Source organism: Pagrus pagrus (genome assembly GCF_965226575.1).
Source record: "Pagrus pagrus genome assembly, chromosome: 23".
NCBI lineage: Eukaryota > Metazoa > Chordata > Actinopteri > Spariformes > Sparidae > Pagrus > Pagrus pagrus.
Genome location: NC_140205.1, coordinates 11,125,256 through 11,136,578, shown reverse-complemented (window position 1 = coordinate 11,136,578; position 11,323 = coordinate 11,125,256). Strand labels below are relative to the sequence as shown.

General features: G+C 42.9%; 2 protein-coding genes across 8 annotated transcripts in view; one reads left to right on the top strand and one right to left on the bottom strand.

The window, feature by feature from the left end:
* Window positions 1-3,647: 3,647 nt before the first annotated feature.
* Window positions 3,648-11,323, bottom strand: part of LOC311252634 (uncharacterized protein) — an 8,586-nt gene continuing 910 nt past the window's right edge. For 2 of the 6 annotated variants that reach the window (XM_084345949.1, XM_084345954.1), the window contains exons 3-8: window positions 11,176-11,280; window positions 10,885-10,980; window positions 10,673-10,783; window positions 10,457-10,574; window positions 10,082-10,360; window positions 8,181-9,897 (exon numbers count right to left, since the gene is read on the bottom strand). In XM_084345949.1, the coding sequence (XP_084202075.1) occupies window positions 8,984-9,897; window positions 10,082-10,360; window positions 10,457-10,574; window positions 10,673-10,783; window positions 10,885-10,980; window positions 11,176-11,280 (1,623 nt within the window). In that variant the 3' untranslated portion in view covers window positions 8,181-8,983. Of the gene's footprint in view, window positions 5,122-5,328; window positions 5,569-6,093; window positions 6,212-6,456; window positions 6,568-6,679; window positions 6,776-6,888; window positions 6,994-7,095; window positions 7,299-7,629; window positions 7,860-8,180; window positions 9,898-10,081; window positions 10,361-10,456; window positions 10,575-10,672; window positions 10,784-10,884; window positions 10,981-11,175; window positions 11,281-11,323 lie in introns of those variants that run through there. The other 4 variants (XM_084345952.1, XM_084345951.1, XM_084345953.1 and 1 more) reach the window with 4 other exon arrangements.
* Window positions 9,235-11,323, top strand: part of LOC311252633 (uncharacterized protein) — a 23,732-nt gene continuing 21,643 nt past the window's right edge. For both annotated transcript variants that reach the window (XM_084345945.1, XM_084345944.1), the window contains exon 1: window positions 9,235-9,313. In XM_084345945.1, coding sequence (XP_084202071.1) covers window positions 9,301-9,313 — 13 coding nt within the window. In that variant the 5' untranslated portion in view covers window positions 9,235-9,300. The remainder of the gene's footprint in view (window positions 9,314-11,323) is intronic.

Sequence of the window (11,323 nt, the reverse complement as noted above, 5' to 3'; positions counted from 1 at the left end):
GCGCTAACAATCATCATTTTCTCCGCCATGAAAGCCTCTTTCACAGTGTCAGGCAGGTCTGTGCTTTTAGCTCCATCTCGTCTGTCTGTTATCACCTCTCATCAGCAGGGGAGGAGAACGAGGTTGGAAGGGGGGGGCGGGGGGGCTGCTCATCCGAGGCAAAGAGGAGAGCCAAAAGGAGGCAGCATCCTTATCAAAGGCCTGGGTGCTGAGCCTCGGATAAAAATAGAAACGGAGGGAGATTGGCATCGATTTCTGCAGGCGTTGACGGCCCGATTGACAGCAGCACCGCGGCGTCGGGCTGTTGAGCCATCGAGGGAATCCGCCAGACTGCCTATGATGAGATGAGATGGGAAGATAACTTCTGACAAGCCCTCCACCCGCCACCCATCTCTAATCACCCCCGTCTGCACACACACACACACACACACACACACACACACAAACATGCACACACACAGAGAAAAAGTAATTACCACATGCAAGCACGCGCGCACACCCAGAGACACACACACACACACTTGCTTGCCCCCTGAGCAAGTAATGGGACTTTGGCTGGCTGAGCATCCACCTGTCCGGTGTCTCCTGCCAAGCCAAAGCTCATGTGCTCGCACACATACAAAATACCTCTGGATGTCCCTCCACAGCCACCAGCCGCCGTCCTGAAGGGTTAGCTCACTGAATTATCCCCCGTCAGTAAATAGAGCCTAATATCCATGAGACGTCCCACACGGGGGTGTCAGTGACCTTTATTTTACTGCTGTAAATGAACTCCACTAAGTGATTACTGTTATTACACTGTCTGCTTTACTGCACTTGGATGTTATTCATCTCCCCGAGGTGTGAGCAGTAGTTCAGTCAAGCACGCCGGACAGGCTAATATCAGTATGTCTGAGGCGTCTGTATGAAAACAAGCTGTCTTAGGTTATCTTAATGCCAGCATCTTTGAGGGAATAGTCGGGGAGTTTGGGAAATACTGTCTTGATGGAAAGATGGTTCACTTAGATTAGCGTAAAAAGACTGGAGAGAGTTAGCTTAGCATCACCTCTAACGCTCAGCGATAAACATGTTGTGTTTCCGTTGTTTCGTATGTACAAGAAGTGCGAAAACATCTATTTTGCCATTCACAATCAGACAGGGATCTGTTTCCCCACCACATCCTGTCTAAGCTAAGCTAAGCTAAGCTAAGCTAAGCTAAGCGTCATGCTTCTGGACCAGACAAATACAACAGTGGTATAAACCTTGAGTCGAAGGCAACACGCACACCCTCTGTTTTATCTCTTTCTGTGGTGCAGGGAATCAAATCCCCTCAAAGATTGAATCCTAATCACAACAGCACCTTCTTGCACACACGTTTCGGCTCTGCATTGACAGATTTATTTAAAAAGGTCGATGTTTCCGTCACAAAGATGTATCTTGTGAAAGTGTGTGCAAGATTGTACTCTGTTTTGCTGGAATGGTATCAATCTCATCTAACTCTAGGCAAGAGAGCGGATGAGCTTTATTCCCAAAATGTCAAACTTTTTCCTCTAACGTGAGATGCATACTCCGATGTGAAGGATTTTACAGTCAACTCAGGGAACCAGCAACTTCCCATCTAAGTCAGCTAACTACAACAACTGTCTAAAGGTCCAGTGGGTACGATTAAAGAGGGATTTAGGGGGATCTATAGGCAGGAATTATATATATCTTTGTGTTTTCGTTACGTTAGAGTGAGCCTTTTATATCTGCAGAGGAAGCAGGTCCTCTTTGGCGGAGTCCGCCATGTTGAACTGCTGTGTTTCTACATCGGATACACCAAACACTGACTCTAGAGAGGGGCCTTTCACATTTTTCACAATTTTAGTGGCCACTGTAGGGGAGGGCAAGATGCTTGATGCCACCAAATCCTGTTATTCTAAGTAAATAGTCCACAGTTCTGACGACAAACGTCTTTCCACAGAAAATGTACGGAAACTGTGGGCCTGCAAGATGAAGTGTTTTATATCCCCACAGACTTAAAAAGCTATTTGAGAAATACTGATACCCTCAACGTAACCTCAGCATAGCTCCCTGTAAAAACCCCAAATCCCCAGAAGAAACACTGAGGACATGGCCTCAGTGTCTTCAGTGTTAGCCACAGACGGCCCTGTTCACACCTTCCAAAAAAATACAACCTCTAAGGAACACAAGTTTTTCTTTTGCTCTGCTTTATTTTGGACATATATATTTAATAATTTTCACAAAATGACTATAATGTAGTATATCTGGTAATATACAAGCAGTTATTTATACTTTAAAGGTGCAACATATAAGAATTTTTAGCTTAAAATGTTCAAAAAAATAATAATAGTTTTCATGTTATATCAAAGACGTCTGTACATTGTGTTGCAGATATCTACTGAAGTTAGCGTGCTAACCAGCTAGCCTCAGCCCGTCCTGTCTCATAATACTGCTCAAGAGGGGATAGCAAGTCACTGTTGAATCCACTAGCTGCACAGCTAACTGAGCTAACAGCAGCTACAGTTATCAGCAGTTAGCGGTTACTCTGGTGATACGCTGCCCCCTATTTGTTAGGAGTATGAATTCGACAGGTGGCAAATTCTTACATATTGCACCTTTAACCAGACATTTTACAGGTAATAGATCTTTTTATAGACTCCACTAGAGGCCAGGATATCAACATCAACAACTACAAATGTGTCGTGTTAAAAACTCAAGGATGGAGATCGAGTAGAGATGAAAATGTCATATTCATGAGTGGGACATTTGTCACGCATCGTCCTCTCTCACCCTCCTTTCTCTGTCGATCGTGAAATTATCCAATAAAGCCAAAATAATCATCATTAAAAGCCCAAAGTTTGACTTTTACTCATAATTAGGTGATTTGCAGCAATCTGCCACAAGGACTCTGTCAATCTGTCAGCGTGATCCTCCTCCTGTTAGAACCGCCTCAGAGACAATTACTCTGGGCTCCTCCTAATTAGAAACTCATTGAAATTTATGAGTGCCTGTTATGAATTATTGAGCTCTGTTTCCTGGGAGGGATGCCATTAGGGAAGTTCAAGCAAGTGATTTTCTTGCAGGTCCCTTCACTGGTGTGTTTGTCCAAATTCGGCGGGAAATATGACAAGGTATGTGTCTCCCTCTGGTGGTGGACAGGAGACACTGGACATTTGAAGTGGTGACTGCAGAAGATGCAGTTAAAGGTGACATCTGGCAGGCTGCGTGACAAAACACGAACACCAAAACTAAAAGAGAGAAGCTGTTTTCATAGTATATTGTGATTTTTAAATGCGCTTCTACAATAGAAGAGATGCTCTCCACTCTCACCTGCCATCCCAGCTTCTTCAGAGCAGAGACAGTAAGTGAGAGGTGACAGCACACTCCTGCAGCCGAGAAACGGATGGTGCAGCTTTATTGGAAGTGTCGTCAGTCTCTCCATCATCGTCCTCACAGCTGTCTCCTACAGTGCAGTTGTTTCCTCGCTTCAGTCTACTGTTCTTTATTGCTTTGCAGTGATTTTTCTCTCCTGTTACCTTTTCGTACAATTAATTTTATCTTGACATGCCAGTGAGGTTTGCTTACGTGTAAGTGTGGACAGGATGGTGTCAGACATGAGGAATCGTCCTGATGTAACAAAGAACACATCGGGAAGCAGAGCAAAGTGAGTTTCTTCAACAGTTGAGGGTTTAATAATGGCTATAGTGCAGCACTGGGTTTGGTCTTTTTGGTATAGATCAAGTCATTGTGTCTCTGACGGAGTACAAATGCAGATATTTGTAGGCAAGAGGAAAGAAAACAGAATGACTGTCATGTTATAGTCATTTATTTATGTCACTAAAGGTCAATCTCTTCTGTCTTGTAGTTGTCATAGAGCCTGAAAATGAATTTCACTAGACAAATGGGCAGCCAACGCAACTGCACCAATGTAAGCAGTAATACAGCACCTGAATTTCTTCCTTACCCATTTCTGTGCAAAACTATCCACCACCATATTAAAATCCAGGGCTCTGGCCATATCGCTAGCTGCAGCTATCTAAAAAAGGTTTTCCTTTTTGGGACTCTTAACATTTTCCGCCCTTCACTGAGGTGATTCCTGCAGTTTGTGGCACAAAAAGAAAGTGCTGGTGATAATCCAAAACCCAACATGTTTATTATATGAGGTTATATGGACAGACCTCAAATTTATATATCGATTAGGCCTTTTAAAATAAAAAGTGCTGAGTCAATATTCAATTTAAGTGTTGCAAACACAGCTTTGAACTGTTCAGACCTATTCTGTCCTATATATCAGAGTACAGGCTCCACGCTGAAACCATCACTCTGAAGATGTTTTCGCTTCTCTCGTCTTTCTGTGAGTTCGCATATGTGCCTTCAGGTTGCCTGCCAACTTAAATCTTTTGACGCAGACGACACACTTAAATTTTTTTTCTCCGGCGTGAATAACTTTGTGTCTCCCAAACTCCGAGGGGTAGCGGAAAGACTTCCCACACTGGTCGCAGGTAAATGGACGCTCAAGTGTGTGAAGTCCTTGATGGACTTTAAGTCTATGCAGCGTGACGTATCTTTTCCCACACTCCTTACACTGATACGGTCTTTCACCCGTGTGCATCCGCGTGTGGATGAGAAAAGCACTCGAGCTGGGGAAGGCTTTTCCACATTCACTGCACAGGAACGGTTTGTCCCCTTTGTGCAATCTCATGTGGTGCGTCAGCGTGGACGCCTGGTCGAACTTCTTACCGCAGATCTTACAGCCGTATCGGCGTTCCCCAGTGTGAACTCGCATGTGAGTTTTCAGCACTTTCGGACACGGGAGCCCTTTGCCGCAATAGGAGCAAACGTACGGCTTCACTGTGGCGTGAGCTTGGTGGTGCTGCTCCAGACGACGCTTCGTCTGGAAAGTCTTGTCGCATTTGTCGCAGCGGTATACCTGCTCGTGTTCAGAGTTTTGATGGTGTCTTAACATCATTGGTTTTCTAAAACTCTTGCCACACTCGGGACAGGTCAGGTTTTCAGCTGTGCTGGAACCCAAGTTCGGCTTTAACGCTCCAGCGCTGCGGCTCGCCTGGACTGTGGTGCTGTCCGTGGCAGGCTCGTCCAAGATTTCGTCCGAGAGCGTCACTTGTGTCTCGTAAACATCTGGTGGAGAACAACAGGTGCTTTGAGGGACTGAGTCACTGGAATGATTGTTTGTAGTTATCACTTAACGTTACATTACATGTGACAAATCGTTAAAGAAACCTGGAACTTGTATTTACGACAGGAATGTTGCTTTAAATAGCTTCTCAGCTAAATCTATGCAATATTCATAATATTTGAGATATCTCGTAAATGAGGGATGCTCACCAGTGTCACCCGCCGCGCCACCTTCTTCATAAAATGAGGAGGAAGTGAGAGGTGACAGCCTACTCTCCTGCAGCTGCGGGTTTGATGGAGCAGCTTCAATGGAACTGTTGTCAGTCTCTTCATCGCTGCTGTTATCACCGCCTCCATCTCTTGCGTGATCAGCGTGGTCTTCTGATGCCACCGACGTCTGTCTAGATGCAAGTGTGGACAGGATAGTGTCCGACATGAAGGAGAATTCATCTGAAATATGAAATATTCATGTTAGAGGTGGAAATATCATGTAAGGAGTGGTGCTGATTGCTGTGATTAAATTTTTTTAGATCAGAAGTAGGTATTGGTGAAAAGATTAAAGGTGCCCTGTGGAGTTTCTTTCCCTTTCCTACCTCAAAAAACATTTGCAAAGCTGATTTTAAAAGCACACTATGTAATTTTTTCCGCTTAGTCACATTCTCCGATGTCCTTCCTCACGTTCTGATGCATTATCTGGTGTTCCCCTGGAAGTTATAGCAACATAGTGTCATATAGTGACCTCTTCCCTGCTTTTGCTGACTTGCTGTTGCTTATCTCGACATGAATAGGTATCGCTTCACCCACGTACTTGAGTGCACGACACGAGCAAAACTGGGCCACGGGCTACTAGAGGTCAGAAACTCCACAGGGAATGTTTAAATTATGCAGAATTCAGACAAATTCAGTAAGAAGGAGTTTCTCTTCGCATTAACACCACAGCCCTATACAAAGTGCCAACTGTAAACAGGCCTTTACTTTGAGTCAACTTTTGTCGATACTTTTGATGGTGCAGAATCTTCCTCAGGTCGTCACGATCAGGGACAAACTCCTCAAACTGGAAGTCGAAGGAGGTCAGGTCAACCATGGTGGATATCTGGAAAGGTGGAAAAGAGCAATGTACAATAACTTAAACATCACTCTTTGAAAATAGTGTAATGCAGTACTGCGTGGACCCGTACAAGATAAATCCATTGTCCTTTTTCGCAAACTGCTGTAACAGTTTTACTTTAAATCAACAAATAACACTATTAGTGCAATTAAAATATTTTTTAAATAGTGCATGAGCTCTGAATAATAAAACCGTACCAAGGTGACTATACGTAACTCAATGCAACTTACTTTTAAGAAACTTGGTACTGGGAAGAGCTCTTCCAGTCGGAGGAAGAACTCCCATACCAGGATCTGCAGCACTGTATCGTAACGGGTCCCATACAGCTCTGGGAACACCTCCTTGGACAGGAAAAATAGAATAAATACATCCTCAGAAAAGAAAATACATTACACACTTAAAGCAGATAAGAAATAGTTTCAATAAAGATCATAAAAATGGAACAGAACTCACCTTGAGAAATTTATCCTTCTCACATTTGTCACTAAGTAACGTCTGAACCAGCTCCACAAATGCGGACCTTGATGTCTCCACATCTCCATCTTGATCCTGCCATGAAGCCCAGGAGAGGGTTAATTTTCATAACTAAATCAAACCCTGTGGTATATTAACTTTGCATCTCTATCTGACAATAAAACATATTCTATTCAAACATTCCCTACCTCTTCCCCGTTGCACTTTATTGAACTTTTCTGGAAAAGGCTGATTTGTTCCTGGATCGCATCCGAGTCAACAGGATCCACCTTCCCAAGAAACTCCAAAATCATCTGAAAAACACAAAATTCGAATTATGTTCAGCAGTTTCTCCACAGATATACATAACCAAGACATTTTCTTACATTTACTCCCCATTGTCCACATTTACTCACCCGAGCTCTCAATCCCAAGATGAGCTGAGCCCTCTGCTTATAGTTCATAAGCTCTGGGACCATCTCTGTCACTAATGTGATGAATTCAACCAATTTGCCGTACTGGTCCACATTTCGCTCCTGGACTACCTGCCACATACAGGCTGACATCAGCCTCAGTGGAGGGACCATGAGGTGGACGGATGACATAGGGAGATAAGGATCTGACAGGAGATGCAAGCAAGGAGAAGTAAAAACTTCAGTTACAACAGTACATTTATAATCTAATGTCTGCTATACACACTCTGTGGCAGCATTTACTGACATTCAACAACTAGCAACACGACATCACAATACCAAGCACTATATGACCTGTAAGTAGCCTTTAAATGACCAACAGGACAGGCTGGTTGGAAACAGCCTGCTAAGGTGTTAGCTAACATTTTGAGAGCCTGTAGCAGAAATAGTGAAAATACCAGCTATTTACTAAGTAATGTTATAAAGCTATTCACATTAATGTCATATAAGAGAAAGCACACAGAGTCCAATACAGACCTCGATATCTAGCCATGCTAGGAGCGCAGATAGTTAGCTTTGATAAGCTAGCTTAAGTATTGCAGCCGTAAGTCGCTAACGATATTTGCAGCGTTTAAAGTTCCCTCCTAACAATTCGTTTTATTGTGGGAGAGTACTAATGCATTGATAGATAAAATGTTATACTTTCCCCAGTGCAGACATTGTTTGAGGAAAGTGTAGCCTAGCTAGCTAGTCTTAAAAAAACAGGGACAGCAACAAGGGTGACACTTCCGGTAAACAGCCTTCAAAATAAAAGTGCCATCTTAACAGAATTTTAATTAAGCAAGAATCACATGTCAAAATTCTCCTCCTGGCCTGTGCCAACTGTCTTTACCATATGGTAATTTGTGCTGTCTTTTCAAATGTGACCACCACATTAATGTTGTTTGTATTTTTAAACGTTAATCAACTTGCTCTCTTTTTATTCTGAAGGCGTGAGACGTTTAACGGAAGTCCTGGTTGCTGTGGAAATGCAGATGGTTGTGTGTGGTCAGTTCCAAAATTAAATTTCAGCTCAAAAAAAGCTCAAATCAAAGTGTAAACATGTTTTATTTCTGTATTTCTGCAAGACAGGAACATTTAAAAGGTGTGTTGAACTCACAGTAGCCCTACTTTAATATATGGGACATAAAGAACATGAATAATAGCCTATTTGTGTTGCATGACAGCACAAATACCATGAATTGTCTCATCTGTGTCATATTAAAACCTATTCATTTCCTTAACGCAAGTAAAATATGTTTTTATTCTTTGGTACACACATTCATTGGGGTCATAGAGGCTACAGTGTAAACCCTATGGACATATGTTCATCTTAAGTAACATTTGACTTAATATTTCAATACGATCACTGATTTTTATCCTCTTAACTAGAGCCGGACCAATATATTGAGCAGGCCAAGGGACAGAGGGGTTGTGTAGTTTAATGTTACTCGACCAAGCCTCTGAAAACAATAGAACCAAAAGAGACAGTTTGTCTGTCATGGGTGGGTGAAACAATGGGGTTCATCCCCACAGAGTAAAAAAAATAACACCTACTGCGTGCATGTCAGCTAGTAAATGACAAGAAATGGATGTACATTCAATAGTTTGTCCACCAGCGAGTAGAAACAAGTTTATTTCCGCTGTAAAATGTCCTGCCCAGTCCACTTCATGGTCACAATTACCAACACAAAGAAATTACGGGACCGTGTCCTTAAATTTAAGGAACCTTATCAAAAATGTTCAAGTTCAGACATTTCAAACTGCACAATTTATCATGATAGATTTGTTTTAACTCACACATAGAACAGTACAGTACACATGCCAACAACCTGTCTTTAAAAACAGCATGTTAGACATTTTTATGGACTCGGAGATGTATTTTCATGTTGGATTTCTGAGAAAACGTCTTGTGACATGTCAAACACTTGTAGGGTTTCTCTCCCGTGTGTGTCCTCGTGTGTTTCTTCAGTCCTGAACTACAGTGGAATGATTTGTCACACTCAGAGCACGAGTACGGCCTCTCTCCTGTGTGGAATCTCCGATGTATGGTCAACTGTACAGCCGTGGCGAAACCCTTATCACAGGAATCACACTGATAAGGCCGCTCCCCCGTGTGAGTCCGTGAATGCACCAGCAAGGCCCCGGAGCTACAGAAGGACATTCCACATGTGCTGCACAGGTAAGGTTTCTCTTTCATATGCATCCTGAGGTGCACGGTGCGCGGATATAACTGTGTGAATGTCTTGTCGCAGAAAGTACAGGCGTACGGGCGCTCACCCGTGTGAATGCGCACATGGGACTTCAAGACTGCATTTGTCAGGAACCTCTTGTCGCAGTACGAGCAGGCGAACGGCCTCTCTCCGCTGTGGCGTCGCAGATGAACTGTAAGCAAAGCCTGAGAACTAAATCTCTTGTCACAAAGGCTGCAAGCAAAAGACAGGACTTTGGGCTTAGAGTGAATAAGGTAATGTTGATTCAGGTCTTTTCGTCTTTTGTAAGACTTGTCGCACTGATTGCACTTGAATGGCCGTACAGAAGAGTGAACGAGGTGATGTTTTTTCAGGGAGGAGGGAGATGCAAAAGTCTTGCCGCACTCCAGGCAGGTGTTTTCGGTGGGTCTTTGGGGGTTGTCCCTTAATTGAAGAGAGATGTTGCTCTTTTCTGAAGCCTCCTTGTTTCTACCAAGATCCAGATGTTCCTTCATTCCTTCCAATGAGCTTTGCGAACATCTGGGTGGCTGGAAGGCGGATCCACCAGCTGTTTCTGCCAACAGGAGATAGAAGAGAATAAGTAAGGAATTCACTCAACAGAATCAGCGTGCCGAGTGAAGACATTGTTCCAGTTTGACTTCACAGCCAAGCGCACGCCTGAGTGAATGAGAAGCCAAGTAACCAAGCAATTTAAAGTTATTCGTACACGATAAATTATTAATTTAAAATCACTTCACCTTTGCCACCTGCAGCAGCGGCTTCTTCTGAGTGTGGAGAAGAAGTGAGAGGTGACAACCCGTATTCATGCGGCCGAGAGTTTGGATTAGTTTCGACAGAACTGTCATCTGTGTCTTCATCATCCTCACAAACGTATTCTACGCTGCAGCCGTCTTCTTGCTTCAGAGTCTTCTGTTCTGATGTTATCTGACTGATTTTTTGATGATCTTCAGATGCCATCGAAGTCTGTTTAGATGCAAGCGTAGAGAGGATAGTGTCCGAGGTGTAGGTAAATTCACCTGAGAAACACACAAGATTCATTTTAGAGGTCAAATTCCATGTAAAAGACTTCATTTATATCTGAAATAAGATGCCAAATGCTGACAGATTTTTACTTTTTGTCATCTTTTGCTGCTCCTGTTGGTGCTGGAAAATCCTCTTCAGATCTTCAGGGTTGAACACAAACTGCTCAAACTCATGGTCAAGGGACGAAATGTCAAACATGGAGGAAACCTGGAAAAGAAGAGTGGGTGGATTTTAAACATAAGATAGCTAATTACCTAGAAATAATTAGTAAGCCAGCATTTGGGGATCAAGTGGATGCTGCCTACCTGTGAAAAACTTGGTACTGGGAGGAACTCTTCCAGTCGGCCGAAGAATTCCCACACGAGGATCTGCAGCGCTGTATCAAAACGGGCTCCATACTGCACTGAGAAGACCTCCTTTGACAGGGAAAATATAAATCACAAATACACGTATCATTTTACAGGCAAACGCACAAGGTAGATTCGAAAACAACAACATATGTTGGTGTAAAACTCACCTTGAAATATTTCTTTTTCTCAGATTCGTCTGTCAGTAATGTTTGAACCAGCTCCAAGAAAGCTGACTTTGAAAACTCCACCGCTCCATCTTGATCCTGTCATGAAGCCCAGGAGAAGTTTGTTTACCAAATCCTAAGTTTTCATTTCAAATGTCTCTCTTATTTAAAAATAGCTCAATAATTTCATTTAAATGTCATTGTTTCCTCCATGCATTAAGGACATAGAAATGATCTCTTTCTCTTAGAGATAGCTAGACACATAGATGACATCACGCCATCAACACTGCCCACCTCTTCATGAATGTTGTTTGTTGTCCACTCTTGGAAACTGTTGAGATGATCCTCGATAGCTTTTAAGTCAACTGTATCCATCCTCTTTAAGTCTCCAAGGATGAGCTGAAAAACACAAAGTGAAACCTTTATACCTAAATTTCAAAAT